The sequence below is a fragment of the Arvicanthis niloticus genome, chromosome 9 (assembly GCF_011762505.2).
Source record: "Arvicanthis niloticus isolate mArvNil1 chromosome 9, mArvNil1.pat.X, whole genome shotgun sequence".
In the NCBI taxonomy this organism is placed as follows: Eukaryota; Metazoa; Chordata; class Mammalia; order Rodentia; family Muridae; genus Arvicanthis; species Arvicanthis niloticus.
Window position 1 is genome coordinate 59,716,155 of NC_047666.1, and position 22,338 is coordinate 59,738,492.

Genomic DNA, 22,338 nt, shown 5'->3' on the forward strand with positions numbered 1-22,338 from the left:
TTTGAGAGTAGGATGGCAGCCCCCTCCCTCATTCGATTCTTGTCTTCCTGCTGGAGGTGGGCTCTATAAGTTCCATCTTCCTGCTGTCAATTATTTTATCTAAAATCCCTCCCACTGAGTCCTGAGAGTCTCTCACCTCCCAGGTCTCTGGTGCATTCTGGAGCATTCCCCCAACCTCCTACCTCCCTAGGTTACCTGTTTGTATTCTTTATTCTGGCCCTCAGGGGAAATGTTACCTTTGTTTTAGGCTCTGATAATTAGTTCAATATTTCTTATTTTAATTTTCTTTTGTCCAATTGTGTTTCTGCACTCTATGATGGTCAGTTTGCCATGGTTGTACATCAACCAGCTTTTATTATAATTCCTGTAAATTGATCTGAACCCTGGTATTCTGAAAAAAGCTCACAGTTTTAGAAGAATTAGATCAAATTCTGGAAAGGAGTAAAAGTATGGAAAGGCTGATCATTGCCAGTGTTGTTGCTCTCATAACACTTATAGCCAGTGATGCTACTTCTGCATTGGCTTTAGTGCAAGAGATACAGAGAGCTAGTTTTATTAATTATCTTGCTGAAAATGTAACCAATGCCCTGAGTATACAAAATAATCTGGATAGTTGGATAGAATAAAAAACTGAAACATTATATGATATAATTTAGATTATGAGAGATTAAGTAAAGAATGAAAGTAACAAGCCATTTGGAATGTCATGTTCAATATCTCTGGAGTTGTATAATTCAAAAAATGTATAATGAGAGTGAGCATAACTGGATGAGAATAAAAAGGCACCCTCGGAGTAGTTGGTATAATACTAATATTTCTTTAGATTTGTTAGCTCTGCATATGAAGCTTGTAAGTTTCAGAAATGCAAAGCTTTGGAAATGCAAATGATAGCTATGCAAATGATATTCTAAAAAAGTTATAGGCCATTATTCCTTCATGGTCCTCATTAACATTTCTCTTATTGGGCATAGCAGGACTTGGCTTTATTATACACTTTATGACATGTCTATTACCTGTTCCTGTGAGAGGAGTCATCAGAGCTTTTGTAGATGTCAAAGTAGAGTTACATTCAAGCTCCAACGTCTTCACTAGAAGAAGTTGGTAGTTGATGACAGGTAAGATTTTGAAAATGTCTTCAACTGAAGACAGGCCACGGATACAAGACTATTCATGTGTCAGTGATTGGTAAGATCTATGATTTCAGGTGACAACCCAAGACAGGCACAACTTTCTGTTTCATGACTGATGAAATAAATCCCTCTCATAGATCAAAATGACAGGTAAGATTCTCACAGAGGTGGATCAACCTAAGACAGGGCAGAAATGATAGGATTCTCATACCAGTGATAGGTAAGGTTCATATCTTTTGAGGGAATGCCTAAGACAAGCATAGTCTTTCTGCACCAATAGCTGAAACAGCTTTGTCTCACATAGATAAAAAAGGAGGATATGTGGGGAGCACTTGGGAGTTAGCTTTTGGCTAACTTCTTACATGTAAATAATCATGAATGTGTCTACAAACATCTGTCTTTGTTTTTAATTAAGACATGCATGCATTATACTCTGCTAAGTTCCTCCACATACACATACATCCTTGAGAGACTGTTTTAACCTCAAGGAAATGGCCTTAGTCAAACATAGATACTGTGAACCATAAGTTCACCATGTAAGGAATTGTAACCATTGTTTATTTTCTTGCAATTTGTCATGCATTGTGTTCCCTCCCTTTAAAAGACACCGAGAAAATACACTTTCAAGGTGGCATAGTATTAACCAGTGGCCATCCTATACCTGTATCTTGTATCTTCTTTCTGCCCTTCCTATAATCATCCTCACTCGTCCAGTCCTGGTTTTCACTTTGACTGACCAGCTGGCTCCAGAAGCTGTGGATACCAGCAAGTGCTATGATGTGGAGCCTTGCTGATTAGGAGTCTGTTATGTTCACTTTACTCATTTTCAGGTAGGAAACAGCTCTCTGAGTCAGCAAAGGCTGCCCAACTGATAGGAAATGCAGGAGTAAAATCTTCGGACTCACTCAAGCTCATTCAGATTCAGACCATTGAATATCTACTTGTGGCAGAAGATGAGTTTCTGAAGCCTCAACTTAGTGTAACACCAACATATTTGAGTTTTCTTTGCAGACAGCTGGCTATGGTCAATGGGAATATGGGAATTTGTGACAGCTTTCAGTACACATCCTTGGCCACAACTTACATCTTTAGCCATGACCAAGTACATACAGCAGTCTGCTCTATCCAGCCCTCATAGCAGTCATGGTACAATAGCTCATCATAAGAAGAACTTGAACCTGGGTTCCCTGATGCTCTGGCTCATGTCCCTTCCCCTATCTACTTAGTGATGGGGCCCATTCCTTCTGCCATAACTTATAATCTATGGCTAGGTCAACTATCATGATCAAGGTAATTTATAAGGGAGAACATCAAATTTTGAGGCTCCCAGTAAAGAAAAATTAGAGTCTGCAACCATCATTGAAGAGAACATGGCAACAAGCAGACAGGTATGAGTTTAGAGAAGTGCTGAGAGCTCATCTCTGATCCTGAAGTGTGTGTGTGTGTGTGTGTGTGTGTGTGAGAGAGAGAGAGAGAGAGAGAGAGAGAGAGAGAGAGAGGAAAGAGAGAGAGAAAGAGAGAGAGAGAAAGAGAGAGAGAAAGAAAGAACTAACTTGAAAGAGCTTTGTCTTTTGAATCCTCATAATTGGCCCATCTCCCACTTCCCACACCCGTGCTGGATGACTCTTATCCACATCACAGGCTCAAAAGGGAATAAATCCTGAGCCTAACAATGTTTCAAAAAAAAAAGACAAATACAAAGCACACATCACAATTCTCACTGAGAGACAGAAAACACAAAATCAGTGGTCTGCCATTTATGACAATAAAAGTCTGACCATGGTAGCAACCAGTCAATCATCCCATTCCATAGCCTTTTGGTAACTGTATCAAACAGGTGTGACCTTCAATGTCAATGTCTCTCAGCCCCTAACTCTCCCAGACACAGTATGTCAGTGTGAACATATATTATGCCCCAGTGCAGTGCACCATGGTGTTTAGGGAGTTTTCTGCCCATGAGCAACTGGGCTTGGGAAAGTCTGCTAAGCAAGCAATAGAAGGTTTTCAGAGCCTGGCTCACAAAGATTTAGGACATGAAAGTGGAAGAGATGATAAACTCAGGATGACTACAGTTATCAATTTTCTGTCTTGTATGTGAGACAAGGTTACTTTGTCTGAATAACATGTAAGCAGAAAAACCGCCAATCACTTCTCAAGACAAAGGTTACATAATTTTATGAAATATGAGAAAAATTATTTTCTGATAGATAAGGTCACAAGAGCAACTATGAATGCCATCCTTTTATCCAGGTTACTTTCCTCCCACACCTCCTAGGCACAAAGTCTCATATGGTATGAGGCCATTGCTTGGCCCTGGACATGTTCATGGATGAGTTTATTTCACCCAAAATAACCAATATATATATATTACAACTTTTAAAGCTAGAATCCCTGGTTCCTCAAAATTCTAAGATGACTAAAAACTGATAATAACCCATGGTGCTTCTTAGTTTGCAGACTTTTATTAGTCATACACTCTAGACAATGCAGAGACCATATTCTCCTAACAGCTTCTGCTGTCTTGTAGAGAGCTGTAAAGAGCATTAACAGTGGCACAATATTAATGAACCAAATGCTCTGTGGGTTAATTTAGGCTCATGAGAGAAGGCATGCAATGAGAATCCTGCCAGCAAAACTTCCCTTCTTGTGTCATAGATAAAAGATCACTAGACAAAAACTTCTGCAAATAGAAGAACATGAATGTAGAATTAGTAGCCACATTAAAAGCCTTGCACCAAAGTGGTGTGCCTAAAATCACACTTCTATGGAGATAGAAGAAACCAAATCCCTTGGGATTCCTATGTTAGATGGTGTAACCTAATTTACAACTTTCAGCATCAAGGAAAGTGTCTCAGTAAGCATGGTACAAATGACACAAATCTATCTTATTCACACATGCAAGTGATATAACCACACATACAAACTCATACACCTACACACACACACACACACACACACACACACACACACACACACACACACACAAAACATAGATAGGCAGCACAAAATAGAGGAAAAAGAGAAAACCACTGATTAGCATTTCATCTTTCTGAAATGATGGTTTTTACCAGGACCAAATATGCATGGTGCCAGGACTGAACCTGGGAGCACTCTCATAAAGTGTTTATATAGGCAAACCTCACAAGACTATGTACTTCCTGCTTATGTGCAACCAGCCACACATGTGGCCTACATGTAGAAAAGCACACATCCTTCATGCTGTCAGGGGCAAGCAAGCTTGTATATAAGAATGGAAATATGTGATTTTTATCTTATGTGAACAAATCACGTAATTACAAGAATAATTCCCAGCATTCCTGGAAGTCCATCTGTCCTTGGGCAAGTGGAACTCACAGGTTAGATGCATTTTGTTTTATATTTCTCTTAAGCATAGTAATTTTCAACTTTTAAACATAATATTCACCATCACACCAAAATAACCTATTTTTTCTGATAGATTTTGTTTTCAGCATGTCTAGGAAATGTGTCTCTTGATCTACATATCTTAGACATAAATGATATTTTTAAGTTAAAATAAAAAAAACTACTTCATGTACTTTTCCTACTATTGTTTTTGTGTGACTTTTAGGATCCACACAAATTACTTGAAGCACTAAAATGTACAATAAATATTAATGCATGTTCTGGGTGTCTCTGACTCTCATAATCAGTGTGACCATGACCAGACCACTCCATCTTGGGTTTAGGCTCCATCTTAGAGAACCTGATATAAGGTTGAACTAGAGATAACCAATAAGCCTGCATCTAGCACTAGTCTCCTGCTGATTAATTGGGATTGAGAGTCCAACAATAAAATACATAAGTTGCGTGTTGGTCTTTTTTTCAAGCCAGTGTTTTTTTCTGCAAGCTCTTGCTGTCCTGGACTGGCTTTGTAGACCAGGTTGTCCTCAAACTCACAGAGATATGCCAGCCTCTGTCTTTCCAGTTTTGGGACTAAAGGGGTGCCCCACCATAAGTTTTACTTTTTTTTTCCATCTCTTATATGCTTATATTACATCACTTTCTAGCATGTTCTTTCTTTTGTATCTAATGCCTAAACATTATAATTGATCCAGCTTATGCTATGGCCCCCCTTAAGCCAATGTCACAGGATCTTTGCAAAAATAAACAGCCCCATGATCTAGAATAGAAATTCTAATGTGGTTCCCAACTCACACCTTAATACCCTTCCAGAAGAACTGAACTGCATCCTGAATACTGATACCTCCACATTTGAAGCAATCACCTTGAGTTGCACAGGTGATACTTGGCCTCCTAGTAAACTGTAGAGATAGAAGCGAACTTCTAGATGATGTTTGTGGACTTCTGCTCTAACAATGATGATTTAGGCACAGTGACTTGTAATAGGTGATTTTTTTTAGTTTTCCTAGTATCCAAAGTCCATTTTTTATACACAAGACCCATAAAAGTACATGCTTGGATGGTCAGAGACAGGAGAACATAAAATCTCCTATCTAGAAGATTCTAGTGACTCTCAAATAAGGAAAGAGAGAAACAAAGATGTCACATCCCAGAGAGTGCTACTAGATTCTAAGTGAGTAGAAGCAGTGAGGTAACAAATGTGACACAGTCATAGCATAGACACCTACTGCAAAGATTTTGTAGTCATTAGAATTGAGAGAGTTTGTTCAAACTGTGGCCTTGATCCTTTACCAACACCATCCACAGCTCCTCTGGCACCTTTCCTGAGACTGTTGTAATTTATTTGAGTTCTGCTCAGGCCACTGCTGAACACAGTGACATTGACAGAGAGCAAATATTCTATGTTGCCATTTGTACACCTTGGGCAGAGCATTCTGTTCACACAGAGGACTCATAAATAAGCTGCTGTGGATTGAAGGACTCTGGGTGCAGTGCTAAGGAGGACACCATAAGCCCTGTTCTCCTGTCCTCTTACCACACCATGTGGAAGGACAGACAGGCTCAGCTGTGCCTTTTTTCAGTTCTTCTTACCTTCCTGCCTTCTTCTTCTGTGCTCAATGGAGACCTGTAAGTAGCTCCAAGGCCCTCTTCCATATCATCCATCCTCCAATCAAAATACTATCCCTTTCTTTTCAGAGTCCCTTCCCATGAACCCCCCCCCCGAAGTACTTTTTGCTTTTTAATTAACAAATAACTGTATATAAGTACTCTAACTTTAGTATTACATGATTCTAGACAATCTTTTCTTTCCAGTGTGTCTAAACTGAGGTGTGGTGTGATTTAGAATAGTGTGTCCCTTATTAGTGAACCAGCAGTATCTCAAATCCCAACAGTCAGCAACATTCTTGGGTGTTCAAACTACTTAAGTGCTTTGAAAATAAACACTTAAATTGCTGGCATTCTCGGTTGGAAATGTGCAGTCTATGGTTTAACCTTGAGACAGTTAAGACTTCAGGTACATCAGAACCCTGTGTATGTTTGTGTGCTAAAGCAATATTCCTATTAAGATCAAAGACCTTCGATTAAACTACCAGGAGAACTTGTTATTTGATGTCCAAAATAACCATATAATTAAGACTATATTGCTGAGTGTGGTTTTTTTGTATCTGTGTTCTGAAAATAAATTTAAGGTTTCAAAAATAAAAAGTAAGGTAGTGATATTTTTGCACACTGTGATATAGCAATGACAGGCTAGATTTGGGGGGACAAAAATCTCTAATTCTAGGAAAAGATAGAGAATGATTCCTACAGAAGCCTTTGGCACTTGCTCAAGTGTAACACAGGTGAATCATGCAAGTTTGAATTTCACAGTTACATTGTTACTCTTAGGTTGAAGAGTACCCAAAAATAAAAACAGGGTATTGAGTTATTTTTTTTAAGAATCTCAAAATAGTAATGAAAAACAATCATGATAAATTTTTATGAGAAGAATAATTATTCCTCCCATATTTTCATTTAAAAAATAAAACTGTTCTAGACCTTGAGTGGTGGTTGCTTAGTGAAGTGAGGACATGCCATTTGAACCTACTTTGGCAGCTCTCACTGCTGAAGCTGATGATTGATGAGCTGATAATTGTCTTGCCATTCTGCTCTGTGGCAAAATGTGACAGTTGCCACAGTTTCAAGCTGCCATCTCAGGCTGTGGAAACATGAATAATAATGGTTACTGTGATGAAACTGCAGTTATAGACAGTGAGATCTGCCATCAGCTGGCCGGAACTCCTTCCTTTCCAGGAAGTATATGGTGCTGGCCCCTTCCCAGCTCTACACTGAGTCCCCTGAGAAAATCTGCCTCCATCTCTACCATCTGAATGAGACAGTGACTGTCACAGCTTCCTTGATATCTCAGTGGGGAAGGAGACAACTGTTCGATGATCTTATAGTTGACAAGGACTTGTTCCACTGTGTTTCCTTCATTGTAAGTACTAGATACTTATCCTGATTTGTTTTATATACTTTTGAACATATGTGTGTCAATATGTATGTATTTTCCATCCATATAACACTTAAACAGAAATTGTATACATACATATTTCCATCCATATAACACTTAAACAGAAATTGTATACATACATATTTCTAGAAAACGTTAAACTAGAATCTAATTTTTTAGTTCCAAACAATAGAAATTTAGAACTTTTACCCAATAAACAAATACCTTAGATCATTCTACCTCAAAATGAGAAGAGTCAATACTGTGCATATACTGTGTTTTCACTGAATTTGCTCAAAAAGCCCACTGCACAGGGAAAGAAAGGACTCTCCAATCCAGAGTACTTTCTGCTAGTGAGTTAATAAACTTTGAAACAGTTCTCCAGCTAATTAGGAACACATCTCCTATGTGTAATCCTGATATCCTGAATAAGTGCTGGGTTTCTTCCTCAGAACCTGTCCTCCAGACATACTTCCTACCACCATTAATACATTATCTTTCTCTCTGCCTCAGTTTCAGAATTAGAGCTATTTTTCTTTTATTTCTTAGAGATAATTCTTAATAAGATTCTGTTTACTCCATAAAAATGACTGTGTTGCTGTTACTCACATAAACTCGCATTGACTTACACAAAAGGATGTGTTTTCTTTTCGTCCTTTTATCACACAGTTTTTCCATCCATATAACACTTAAACAGAAATTGATGGACCCTCCATCTCTTTCCTGTGAGGTGAAAGGAGAGAAGGTTAATGAGGTGATCTAAGAAGTGCAGAGAGTCAGATTGTGAAGGTTCTCGTGTTCTCAGATCCCTAGATTGTCCTCTTCTGAAGGGGAGGAGTCTCTTGACATCAACATCAAAGGGCCAACACATAAATTCAGCAAAAGGAATACCGTGCTGGTGAAGAACAAAGAAAGTGTTGTCTTCATCCAGACAGATAAGTCCGTGTACAAGCCAGGACAGACAGGTATGAAGCTCCACAATGGGCAAAGGAATTAAGATATCATTCTCAACATGGCAGGAAGAAGGCCTGGGTCTTTGGATCTCACTAGAAAATTCTCTCTCTCTCTCTTTTCAGTTAAATTTCGGGTTGTCTCTATGGATAAAAATCTACACCCCCTGAATGAGTTGGTGAGTCTTTTATCTATAGGTATTGGTGGCTTCTTCAGGACAAAATGTCAATGCAATATGCTAATTTCTAGCCACTTTTCAAGCATAAGTTGGTCTTTTTGTCTATTCTGCTCTTTTACCAGTTTATATCCCTCACTCAGTTACCATAGGCCATCCTATGGCTTTCTTATATGTCAGTGTCTGTATTTTGGAGTCTATTACTGGGTAAGCATCTCTGGGTTTTCTTTATTTTGGGGGGAGACTTATAGTGTATAGAACCTCATGTTTTTCAGTCATTTGTTTTGCAGATTCTGTTACTTTGTGTCACCCTTAAGAAATCCATTGCTAGTGTAACAGAGGTATTTCTCATACAGTCCTAATATATATATATATATATATATATATATATATATATATATATATTATATATATATATAATATATTATATATAATATATTATATATATTATATATATGTGTATATATATTATATATATAATATATATATATACACACACACATATACACACACACACATATATATATATATACATATATATATATATATATATATATGTATATATATATATATATATAGGTTTTTCGAGACAAGGTTTCTCTGAATAGCCCTGGCTATCCTGGAACTCACTCTGTAGACCAGGCTGGCCTCGAACTCGGAGATCCACCTGCCTCTGCCTCCCAAGTGCTGGGATTAAAGGTGTGCGCCACCACTGCCTGGTCAGTTCTAATATTTTTATAACTTCATATTTAACACTTGAATTCTCCCCTAATTAGGCTCTTTTGAGAATAAAATTGTGTTTCAGTCTCTTGTTCTCTGTACTTAGGCAAGTTGTGTGTATCTGTGTTAAGTACCCTCTAGTATGAATAGAAGCTTCTCTGATGAGGGCCAAGGGATGTTTTAATCTATAAATAGAAAGATAAATTAGTAACATTTGGTTTAATACTGTGTCTTTTAGCAGCATAATAATAGTGGATCCTCTCCTGGGTCGTCTGATGCATGAAACCCCAGGTTCTTGGCTCTATAATCATTGCAAGTATCTTACTACTTTTTATCACATTGAATTTGCTGAAATCACTAGTAAAACTGACTTACCTTGGATTCCAATAGGTTTTGTGTTCTGGTTATAAAGTGGTCTTTCTACTACTGTTTGGGGTTCATTTCTCTGCCACTTGAAGAATTAGAAGGCAGGAAAAATCTCATGCACAATAGGCAAAATCAGCCAGTGAAGAAGGGCTTTTATTAGAGGTGAGGAAACACACACTGCAGGCACATGGGTGGGAAGACTGCAGATTCTTGGGATTGGGAAGTCCTGTCTCTCTTAAGACTGGGGGCTTTAAGGATCTATAAGATGTCTTCTTTCGTTAATATAGCATTGATCAGTTTGATTGAAGACAGAGACTTTAGGGCAAACTTGTCCTGGTTTTGGACTTGAATGTGTCAGACTGGTCTACTATAGAGGTGCCTTCATATTAGGAGGCAGAGCCCCATAGTAGGCCTCTAGCTCTTTGTCTTAGATCAGAAGTGTGAGGAGGAAGCCAGAATTATACCATTTTTATTGTCTGTTTGTGGTTCCTCTTTCTGTCTGTCAACCTATCAGGAACTGGTCTAATTTTTATTCCCTTGGTCTGATAGGAACAATTTTACTTCTTCACTCACAGTTTTTATAACTTAATTTTCTTTGCTGGCCATTTAGGCCAAGGCCTACAGGCCTTCTGTGAAAGGGTTTTTTTTTTTTCTTCTTCTTCACAAATTTGATTACATTGCAGTGTCAATTGTTTTGTTTGCTTTTTTTTTTTTTTTTTTTTTTGAGTCATGGTTTCATGATGTAATTCTGACTGGCCTGGAATTCATAGATATTCAACTGCCACTGCCTCTCTGCCTCTGCCTCTGCCTCTGCCTCTGCCTCTGCCTCTGCCTCTGCCTCTGCCTCTGCCTCTGCCTCTGCCTCTGCCTCTGCCTCTGCCTCTGCCTCTGCCTCTGCCTCTGCCTCTGCCTCTGCCTCTGCCTCTGCCTCTGCCTCTGCCTCCTCTTCTTCTTCATCCTTCTTAGTACTTAAAGGAGAGAGTGAGAACAGGAAAGAGAAGGCATCTGTCTTAGGTACCAATTAGTCCAGAAGGTAAGAAAATAAGACACACAGAAAATAGAGTGTCCCTAGTATCCTGAAGCCAGGTTACACTGCAGAGCAGCTTTCCTCATTCACTCTGAGTATAGTATTTGTCTATGAATATAAGAACAACTTATTAAGAAGAATATTGGCACCATGACAATTTAGCTAAACAAAAGCATCATCCCCTGACCCCTTGGGCTTAAGGCTTCCTCAGGCATGGGTTGTTGACTGGGTTTTCAGTACCTAGTATGAACTCCATCTTGCAGAACAAGATTCAATTAATCAGAAATCAGTTGGTTGCCACCATAAAAGTTGTGCCACTATTGCATGGTCACATTTTACCTAGCAGGTCGATATCATACATCATACAGTTCTCATACAGCTGGATGAGACCATTGAGGTCTCCTCTCCTGCAGCAATGGAGAAGCCTTGGCAGCAAGGGAGGAAGCCACAGTACCAGCTTCATTTCTCTACACCCTTTACTTAAGGTGTGTGGTGTCTTCCACAATAGAATATTATCAACTAGTTATTGCATGCAATCAAGAAGAGTGACAAGATGCATTATTGTTTGAGGGTCTCTAGGACAAATACCTTATTGAAGAAGTATCTCATTCCTAGTACTGAGAGCTTTGTTTAATGACCTTTGACCTTCAGGTACAACATTGTCAAGACATGCAGGGTGTCTTCCTACACCTCTCCTTTTAACTTATGTTTCTTAATCTGTGTATAAAGCAGTAAGTTTCCACATGGCTTTATCAAACATGCTTAGTGTTGGTTAACCCTCCCACCCTCCCATCTCACCTCTCCCACCCTACCCTCTCACTTTTGCCACCTTCTCCTCTTCCCTTTCCCGTGATTCCCTCTCCACTTTCCATCTACTCCTCTCACCTCTCGCACCCCACACACTGATTCCTGTTTCAACTTTCTGTATGTCCCCCATTATACTGTGCTTTCCTGTCTCCTACATCATGTTATTTCCCCTACATAAGGAATCCCCCCACCTCCCAAGTTGCCCTCTTCTGGTTTTCTTGCTTACATGGCTACTCCAGATTAAACATATAACTAAATATTTGAAGTGAGGAGCCACATATGAGAAAAAGCACACAGCCATTCTCTCTCTGAGCCTTCTTTATCTATGTAACTTTAAAAAAAAAAAGCTTTATCTATTTGCCTGCAGGTTTTGTGACTTTGTTCTTTACAGCTAAATAAAATTCCATTTTGAACACTTGTACCATATTTTCATCATCCGTTTCATGGCTTCTTTTCCTTACTTTCAGAAATGAGTTCATTATCACTAAAATTCCCTTACAACTGCCATTGCTTGCTTTCTTATTCACTGCTAGAATTGGATGTGTCTTCTTTAAGCTTATGCTCACTTGAAGTAAGCTTGCCTCTTGAAACAGCTCGGTTACTAGAGAACCTTAAATGACTTTGTCACTGTCTGTCTTTAATGTGTACACTTCATCTGATTGATCAGAAACACTTCACCCACCAAAGCTCTGACCATGACCTCTTGCCCTGGTCAGCAGCAACTCTCCTCTGAAGCAAGAGCACCTACTGAGCCCTTTCTTGATATTTCTTGGGCAGAGTTAGGCACTGATTTATTCTGTTGAACTGTGCTCAGGAGGTGAGTACTGACTATACAAGCTGATCCCTTTGTAGCTCATCAGACAAGGAATGGGAAGGCACTACCTGGGGTACAGTGGGTATATATGGCTTTCCCAGGACACCCCCAAGTTATACATTTTGATTGGATATATTTAACACTAGTAACCCCACTTCACACTAAAAAAGTTTCCAATTTGAAAATGACATTTTGTAATCTCCATACTGTAAAGGCTCCGGATAGGAGGGTCTCCCAGAACATCAGAGAAATCCTGCACATGATGTCCCTCAAAGTTCTGTTTGTGAGTCCCTGTCCATTGAGTGATTCCTATGATTAAGAGAGTTCTAGAAAATATATGTAAAAGTTCTCTATGGTAGTGAATTGCCTTAAAATTGACTAGGCATTAAGTTCATCACATTTTGGCTGAAAACTTATCCTATGGTCTATTATATAAATCTACTGAATTTTCTGTGAGTGTGAAATTTCTAAATCAGTGGTCCTTATCCTTCCTAACACTGCGACCCTTTAATGCAGTTCCTCATATTGTGGTGACCCCCAAACCTCACTTTTTTTATTTTGTTGCTACTTCATGATGATAATTTTGATAGTTAGGAATTACAATGTAAATATTTTTGGAAACAGGTTTGCCTGCTGTTGTAAACTAATATTGTTTTCCTTGTGTTTCAGTTTCCTCTGGCTTACATTGAGGTAAGAGTATTAAATGTTCCATAATCAGAGAGAAATCAATCTTATGAAAGTAACCTGATATTGGAATGTTGTTAACTGGTTTGTTATTTCCCAGTTCACCTTTATTTCTTCCTTCCCAGAAAGAATATTACCAAGCTCCCAAATGTTTCCATCACCAACACAATGATCCTAGATGCTCTGTTGTACTTAATACATTATTGACTTGGAAAATTTACAACCTCTTTCACAGGATCCGAAAACGAACCGAATTATGCAGTGGCAGGATGTTAAGACGGAGAATGGGCTTAAGCAAATGTCCTTCAGCCTGGCAGCAGAGCCCATTCAGGGCCCCTACAAGATAGTGATGCAGAAACAGTCAGGACGGAAGGAAGAGCACTCCTTCACCGTGATGGAATTCGGTATGGATTTGGGAAGACCAAAAAGAGAGAGTGTCATAAGTTTCTGGTAAACATAGGATGAATTATTTTAAGCAAATGAGTTCCAAATGAGAAAGGCTGGGTTTCATCTGACTCCAGCTAAGGTTATCCATGTAGCAACATGGGCCTTCCAAAAAGGTCTAGGGTTTTTCTGAAGCAAATTACTTGTTTGTTGTTTGTTTTTCCTATTTAAGTAGATACCCCTGTGATTTTCAGGAAGTGACATAATGTATAACCACTCAACATTCTAACGTTATTGGAATGGACATGCCTTAATAATGTGAACTCACCATTTCTGGGCAGAGACTGATCATTTAGACAACTAGACAAGTCACTCTGCACCTGAGTGTCTCCTCTCTCTCCCAACAGTTCTTCCCAGATTTGACGTCGATGTGAAGGTCCCAGATGACATCTCTGTGCATAATGAAATAGTCAATGTGACTGTATGTGCAAAGTGAGTTACCTGCTTCTGTCCTTCTATCCTTAAGAATGTACTTGGACACAGAAAACCCCTAGAATAATGTATCATTGGAGCATATGTAGAAATGCTATAGTTGTGTCCTTTATCCACTAGAATGTTTCCCCTGTGGTGTTCTTTTGTGTTCCCTACTACTCTGCATCGATTACTGCACAATCATTCACTGCACATGTTGCTGATATCAATGGATAAAATCAATTGTATGATGCAATTGCTGCCTCTGGAAACAGGAAGGGACCTAATAAGATCCACTGAAACATGTGAACAGAACACAGGCACTCAATCTAGGCATCTCATTTACCTCTTATGGGCTGACAGAAAGAGCAGAGAAACCAGAGCTTCCAGTCTGTCTCCAGAGCAAACCACTGCCACCCAAGTTTAACCTTCAGTCACCTCAGTCTTCTGCTTGTATTTTTGTGCCTGATAAATGAGGACATTGTACTACCACTAAAATTTCTATGTAAGTCTAGAACCATAGGAGAAGGAACTTGCAATATGTGCCTGAATGAAACAAAAGACACACACCTCAGCTCATAGTTGCTTGTCTTTACAGTGGACAGGCTCAAAAACTAAAACCAATAGAACAAAGACAAAAGATGAAGGAGACTTTTTAGATTAGGATTCTGAGTCCTTTCCCACACTCCCCATTCATCTCAGCCCCATCATGTAGTATCTGGGGATCCTAGTTTGGCTACTTAACATTTTTAGAACCACCAAAGGAAGAAAACCATGTCTTCGATAGATTCTAATAGGGCTAATTTTTAATTGTTTATTAATTAATTTATTTTTAAATTGCAAATTCTTAACACATACAATTAGAAAATGTCAGGAGGTAATAATAATGGGCCATGCTTGTATCATTTTAAAACTACACAGAATCAGTGAGAAGTCAATGGTGTCTGCTTTAGAAAGACTGTTGTCTGTGAATTTATCTTGTGTCTTGTGACAGATATACCTATGGGAAGCCTGTGCCTGGAGATATAGAGATAGACATATGCCATGAATTTCAACTATCTAACTATTATAATGTGTTTGCATGCAGTTTATTCCTCCCCCAGGTGAGTGAATCTGTTCAAAGGCCTGTTTAAAATATCCAAGTTTAACTGACAGAAAGGCAGACAGCAAAGATGAGAGGAAACAAGTACCCAGACATTGAAGGAGGATGCCTGAGACCTTGGGCTGTAACTCATGAATATAACACTAGCCAGGCATGTGTGAAATCTTTAGAAGCCCCCAATGACAAAAGTGATAAGCCTGGGACCCACTACATTAAAGGCATATTTCATCAACTTTCCTTGGCTACCCAATTTATTTTGAGTATATATTCATGGTACAAAATAGTAGGTTTATGACATTTCCATACATGAGTGTCATGTATTTTAACTACATCCCCCTGTCCCACTGCTGCCTCTGCTCCCTTAGGACCTCACTTTTATGTGTCCTTCTCCTCTTCCTATGTCACCCCCCACTTCCTTTGTGCCTTATAGACTGTCCTTTGAAGGTGTATTTCAATTTGCACATATGAAATGTAAGTAAGGTAAATAGGCTTTGTTACTATATATTCATTCAAGTGTGTCATGAACTTGATTTCCTCCTTCATTGTGTACCTCTTTCTTTCCATCCCTCCTCCCTCCAGACCCTCTTTCTTCCCAAATAGAACAACTTCTGTTTTGCTTCTCTTTTGTTTTATCCCATATGACAGAAAACATGCACTGATGTGTGTTAGAGTCTAGTATATTTTGTAAAAGGTGATAATCTCCATACCTATAATATTCTCCTATTTGGTTTTGATTATCAATTTTTCAGCTGGTGGACTCACTTCTCTGTCATGCACATAAATGACAAGTCATGAATGGGAACATCTTTTGGTGTGCTGATATAGATTCCATTTGTAGATTCCTGACAGCTGAGCATATGGTACCTTGACCTTCCATTTTCTGAGGAGCTTCTATACTGATGTGGGTAGTGGTTGTACCAGGTTCTAATCTCACCCACAACTTATGAGATGTATAGGAGGAGGAGACAAGGCTACACCTGAGTCTATTCCAGACTCTTCCTTTCTAGACTTGTATCTTGATTAGCTTCTCAGGCAATAAAATCCATCGTTATGGGAGATTTCTTTTGTACTTTACAATAGCCTGTGTGACCTGTATGTTATCTGTAGGCCCAAGTGACTCCTGACTCCCACAGACTTTTATATCTATCTCAGGCATTCTCAGCAGCTATTGGTTCCCTGTAGCTCTTGATCTAGGAGTGGGGCTTTGTGAAATTTCCCCTTTCCACCACATTAGCAGGATAACTTGCTATTGTTTAAGTCTTGTTCAGGCAACCACATTGTTGGGATTTTGTGGGTGTCTTGTCCCTGTTGTGTTTGACAGACACTATTTTTGTAATAGGCTTTCTGATCTTTTGCAACCTTTCTGACCCTTGTTCCATTTTTCCTTATCTTGCAATGTAGGGGTTATGTTGGAGATGTATTGTTGGGGTTGGGCAATCCTAGGCAGTTCTCTGCATTTTCATAAGTTGTAGATCTCTATAAAGGTCTCTGTCTCTTGAAAAATAAGATTCTTTGATGAGGTGAGAACCACATGCATCTGTAAGAATAAGGGTAAATCTTTGGGTACAGTAATGAAATATATTGATTAAGGAAAAAGACAGTAATAAGTTTCTCTCTCTAGAGTGTATGTAACTGTTGAAGTTATCCATTTCTGCTTATTTAACATTTGTTTTGGATGAATGTAGAAATCTGTCCACTTGTTTCAAGTTTTAGGAATTAATTTGGTACAGGTTTTTAAACTATTCACCTACAATATGCCAAATCTCTTTAATGTTTATGTAATGTTACCATGCACATTCCTGAATCTATTAATTTGGGTCATTTTCTTTCTTCTGGTTAATTGTGCCAAAGATTGGTCTTGATCTTATCTTCTTAAATAACTATCTCTTAGACTCATTGATTTTTTTTGTATTCTTTATTTCTGCTCTAACAGTTTCTGCTCTGATTTTTATTATTTTTCCTCTCTGCTAATACAGAGTTTGGACTGATCTTTTTTTTTTTTTCTGAATTCTTGATTTATATCATCGAGTCATTTATTTATGTTATATCTTTTCTTTATTTTCAGCAGAACTCAGAACTAGTTCTCTCTCACTTTGAATATCTTCCAAAGGCTTTTGTGTTGTGTTATTATTTCCATTTAAATCCAGGATTTTCTTTCTCTCTATGTTCTTCTTTGATTCATTCATTATTAGGAAGGGTATTGTTTAATTTTTATGAATTTATGTAATTTCTATAAATTCTTCTGCTGTTGATTTTAAGCCTTATTGCATTGTGGTCAGATAGGGTGCACTTGGGTTATTTCAATTTTTCTGTAATTTTTCAGATTTGGTTGGTATCTTGATTTGTCATCTATTTTAGAGAAACTTCTGCTCACTGCTACAAAGAATAAATATTCTTTGGTGTTTCAGTGACATGTTCTATAAATATCCATTAGTTCCAAATGATAAATTGATGTCATTTATTTCTGATGATTCTGGGTTTATTTTTGGTCAAAAGTTTTATTGGAGAAATTAGGGTGCAGAAATCAACTCTAACCTCTGAGTTGGGTTTCACCATCAGTGTCTTGAAATCAAGTGGTATGCTTTTTATGAAAGTGTGTGTGCTAGAACTTGGTTCATAATTGTAGTGTCTTCTCAGTTAATTGTTCTCTTTATCAGAATAAAGTGTCCTTCTTTATCTCATCTAATCAATTTTTGCTTCAAATCAGTTTTGACAGATGTGATAATAGTAATGCCTGCTTACTTTCTGATGTTTTGCTTTGAATACTTTTCCAACCCCTTTACTCTGAAGATAAATTGAGTTTCTTGAAAACAACAAAATGACTGATTTTGTTTCTTAACCTATTCAACTATCCTATGTTTTTTGATTGGAGAGTTGAGAATATTAATATTACAGTTATCATTGAAAAGTGCATGTTCATTGCTGTCATTTTACTTTTGGTACTATTAGTGTTTAATCTTATTTTATGTTTCAGGATTTATAGTTTCATTTGTTTTCTTTCAGTAGCCTGTTTGCTTTGCTTTTTCCTCTCTTCAGTCCAAAGTATTGTTTTTAGTATTCTCTGTAGATCTGTGTGGTAGACGTAAATTTTTTTAGCCTGTTTACAATTTTGTCAGTTTTAGGAACTTCTTGAGCCTTTTAAGTTGTTTATGCCCGCAGTTTTATAAATCTTCTAAATGTTCTGAGTCTAAGTAAGCCTCCTTCCTGATGGAATATTTAAATTTAGATGAGATGTATATACAATGGTCTAAGAATTATTAATTTTGGCCAGATGATCAACTAATGAGTATGTAGTAGTAAAGTCACCCATTATTATTGTACCTGGATCTATCTAATCTTTGCTTAATAGTATTTATTTCCTGATATATGATGGATTGATATGTTTACTCAAAATTCTTTTCTTTGGTTTATTCCTTGCACTAATATGTAGTGACAGTTTTATTTCTTGTAACTACATTTGGACTCATCTATTTTTATCATACATGAGTATTGCTATTTCTGTTTCTTCTCAGCTTGGATTTACTTGATCTATCCCTTCCTAGCGTTTCATTTTTAGTGTGTGTGTGTGTGTGTGTGTGTGTGTGTGCGTGTGTGTGTTCTTTTTAGTCTAATTAGCTAGCCTTTATCTTTTTTTTTTCTTTTTTGGCCATGAGGTGTGTTTTATCTTCATCAATCATACAAATAATTTTCTATAATATCACTGGGCAAACAGAGTGGCCTGGTGGGTTCACAGTGCATTTTGTGTCTTCTGTCTGTCCATCTTACAGATGACTCTTCTTCCACATCATGAGGGGGGTCTCAGAGACGAAGAGGTGGTGTGGGAAAATCCTCCTAGGTTTCAACAAAATTTCACTCCTCTTTTTGTATTCAATGGTCTCTTTGGTCGGCAGGGTATTCTTCTCATGCATCCCGGGTTTCTTCAGATTGTATTTACTGATTTCCCCCACTGCTGGCTTGTCTGCCATTTTCTTACAACTCAAGCCTTGTTCTGAGCTGGTGCTCAGGGTGCTCCCACTCGCATTGCTGCAGCAAGAGACCTAGCCCGAGTATCTTAATTAAAGTGTTAAAATAACTTATATTTTGGACTATTGTTGATGATTATGTGTTTATTTCTCTGACTTTATTGGATGTTCTGGTTGGTTCATGTACTATTTATCTTTTATTAACCATCATATATGTTGCTGATTTTCTCAATCTTTTTCTGAATTGATAGCATTCATATCTTCATCTGTTTGTTTAAATTCTGTTTGAGGTCACTAGTAATATCCAAAACTAGAATACTGGATTATTTGTCCAACATTATGACAAACTGTGTATCCTAGTATTCAGTTAGTGAAGAGCTATGCACTTTAGTACATGTCATACTTCCCTGCTTGGTCATGTTTCCTCTGTTTCTTTTTCTTTAAGTTATTTATTTACTTTATATCCTGTCCACAGTTTCCCTTCCCTCCTTCCCAGTCCCAGTCCTCTTCCCAGTCCCTCCTTCTCACCTCCTCTAATCCCAGCCACCTACCCCTGTTTCCTTCCTCCCAGAAAATGGAAGGCCTCCCATGGATTTCAACCAGCTTTAGCATATCAAGATGCAGTAAGACTGGGGACATCTTTTATGAAGGCTAGACAGATGAGGCAGCCCGGAAAAGGGAAAGAGATCCAGACAAACTAACATAAGAGCAGAAAGTAAAGTTGTTAGAGCAATGTGATTTAAATAAAATAATATATACTACTGTGCCAACAATAATTGTAACAATGAAAATTGGAAGAAGTAAGCTGTGAAGGCAAAATACAAGAACAAAATACTGATTTTGGTGACTCTTATCTTTCACTGTTCAGATTAATGTCAATTCTTTCTTCTGAAGACTTTTATCTCTCACAGAACCACATTCTGGCAGCTTCTATGCACCATCTCACCCTAGAAATGGATTTCACTTTACTTACTGGCACTAAGTATCAAGCCAACAATGTCATGCCTGCTGGTAAAATGTAGCATTGAGCTACATCCATGCCTGTGGTTGCTATTTTAATAATAGGAATTTATTATTAAATCCTAATGGCATGCAAGTTAAGTGCTCCATACATTATAATTGAGAGTTTACTCAATACTCCTTAGATGACTACACCAAGGCAGCACTGTGACTGGTTATGATCATGGCACACATCAGCCCTGTCTTTGAGCTGAGTCCTGTGCTTATACCCAGAACACCATTCAATAAGTGCTCATTTTTCTGAAAGAAGTCCTCATGTGTGGGTTTGATAGACCATCAATCTGACAGTGTGCCATGTTACCTTGCCTATCTCACATAGAAGCTCGACAACAATGGCTGCAGGACAGAAGAAGTGAACATCAGTAGTGAACAACCAATGATAACAGTTGGAAAAGATTGTAAAGTCCAGCTCTTTCATGTGAATGCATCTGTTACAGAAGAAGGGACAGGTATGTGAGTAACCTAAGAATATAGAAGATTAAGCTTTGAAAATTGGTATCTTCTCACATCGAGATGATGTCTCAAAGGATGCAGATTGCAAGCAACTCTCTAACCAGCTTGGGCTTTCAATGTTGTCACTGATTTCTTCTTCAGGATTAAAGTACAGTGGATCCAGAACAACTAAAGTTGAAAGAAGCACAAGCAAGCTCATATTTCTGAAAGCAGATTCACAGTTCAGACATGGGATTCCTTTCTTTGTGAAAGTAAGGTGCTTTTTGGTTCATAGATGGTCAAGTTGTAAGGTGGTGCCTCAACCCAGGCCATTCTGCTCAATGTTAAACGTGTCTGACATCATTGGTTGTAACACAAGAGGTACAGCTTAGTGGTGGAGTTTGTACATCACATGCAATTCCCAGAAATAAACTGAAGACTTACAAAGTTTATCAAGAGACTCCAAATCTAAAACATACGCAGCAAAGTTTTTATTGATAACTACTGTGCCTTAAACCTCAAATGTCACTGTGTTTCAATGGTGAATCAACGTGTGATACATATCCACAACAAATTTATGCTTTCCATTAGCCTCTGTGCCCTCAAAGTTGTTCTTGTGATTGTGTCAGAGCATCTAATTCCTGTAGTTTGGATTTGTTGAGGGTTTCTTATTAATAATAGGAAAGTAGAAAGTATCTATGAAGCATCTGTTATGAAGTTAAAACTATGATATGAGAAGAGCCAAATATTGACCAACCAGAGCTCCCAGGGTCTAAAGCACCAGCCTGGAAACACAGATAGGGAGGACACATGGCTCTAGCCATATATGTAGCAGAAGATGGCCTTGTGGGGCATGGGTGGGAGAGGATGCCCTTGGACCTGGGGAGGCTAGATGTCCCAGTATGGGGAAATGTGAGGGAGGCAAGGCAGGAGTAGGTGAGTGGGGGTACAACCTCATAGAAGCAGCAGAAGGAAAGATGGGATAGGGGGGTTCTTGGGAGGGATGGGGATATGGGATAACATCTGAAATGTAAAGAAACAAAATATTCAATAAAATTAAAGAGTATTATACCTTTAGTCTCAATACTTTTACAGGGGAGCTAGTTCTGCTGGTATAGATTTTTCAAAACCAGTTTTTGCATGCTGAAGTAGTTGGTGCATCTTTGGAAATCTTTATATAATACTGAAACAGGGTTTTCTCTTACATTCTGTGTCATATTTCCATGCCCAGACTATACTCTTGTTGTTCAATTTAGGTCCGCCTAGTGGATCTCAAAGGAGCTCCTATCCCAAATGAGCAAGTCTTCATCAAAGCACAAGAGATTAGCTACACCAATGCTACTACCACTGATCAGCATGGCCTGGCAAAGTTCTCCATAGATACCAGCGGCATCTCGGGCCATTCCCTCAATATCAAAGTAAGTCAGAAATGGGGAGCATAAGACAAAAGGTGAGGCTTTGCAACAGTGTGAACTCAACATTGGCCAGCTTAATGAAAAAATATCCCATCCCAAACTCTCTTGCTTTATGGCAAAACCCAAAAAGTTTCTGATCATCAATAAAACTATGATCATATGTTGTGAAAACATTTTTAACATAATAGTTTTTTTTCATAGTCTCTTTTACTTTATTTATGTTTTAAATATCTCTTGTTTGGGCTTTCAAGTAAAAAGTGATTAAAAGTCCATTTTTTGTCTACTTAGTTGAGGATATTTACTGTGTAAACTCAAATTCATTACCTCTGTGTAATACTAACATCTTCATGCCTTGTGTCTTAACTGGGTTGCAGGTGCCTTGAAAGTTGTGGCCATGATTTTTTAGTTTATCTTTCCCACTCATTAAGTATAATAATAACAATTATGAATATAATTTAAAAACAATTAAAGACAGTTACTATATACCCAGTTCCAAGAAATA

At 38.1% G+C, this 22,338-nt stretch overlaps 1 protein-coding gene and 1 pseudogene across 4 annotated transcripts in view; one reads left to right on the forward strand and one right to left on the reverse strand.

Moving 5' to 3' along the window:
- Positions 1-5,919: 5,919 nt before the first annotated feature.
- Positions 5,920-22,338, forward strand: part of LOC117715735 (murinoglobulin-1-like) — a 52,841-nt gene continuing 36,422 nt past the window's right edge. For 3 of the 4 annotated variants that reach the window (XM_076940503.1, XM_076940502.1, XM_034512600.2), the window contains exons 1-11: positions 5,921-6,140; positions 7,308-7,491; positions 8,312-8,471; positions 8,583-8,635; positions 13,036-13,056; positions 13,286-13,454; positions 13,842-13,926; positions 14,900-15,008; positions 20,309-20,438; positions 20,584-20,693; positions 21,678-21,839. In XM_076940503.1, the coding sequence (XP_076796618.1) occupies positions 6,055-6,140; positions 7,308-7,491; positions 8,312-8,471; positions 8,583-8,635; positions 13,036-13,056; positions 13,286-13,454; positions 13,842-13,926; positions 14,900-15,008; positions 20,309-20,438; positions 20,584-20,693; positions 21,678-21,839 (1,269 nt within the window). In that variant the 5' untranslated portion in view covers positions 5,921-6,054. Of the gene's footprint in view, positions 6,141-7,307; positions 7,492-8,311; positions 8,472-8,582; positions 8,636-13,035; positions 13,057-13,285; positions 13,455-13,841; positions 13,927-14,899; positions 15,009-20,308; positions 20,439-20,583; positions 20,694-21,677; positions 21,840-22,338 lie in introns of all 4 variants that reach the window. The other variant, XM_076940505.1, reaches the window with a different exon arrangement.
- LOC143443605 (thymosin beta-10 pseudogene) lies at positions 18,769-19,048 on the reverse strand (annotated as a pseudogene).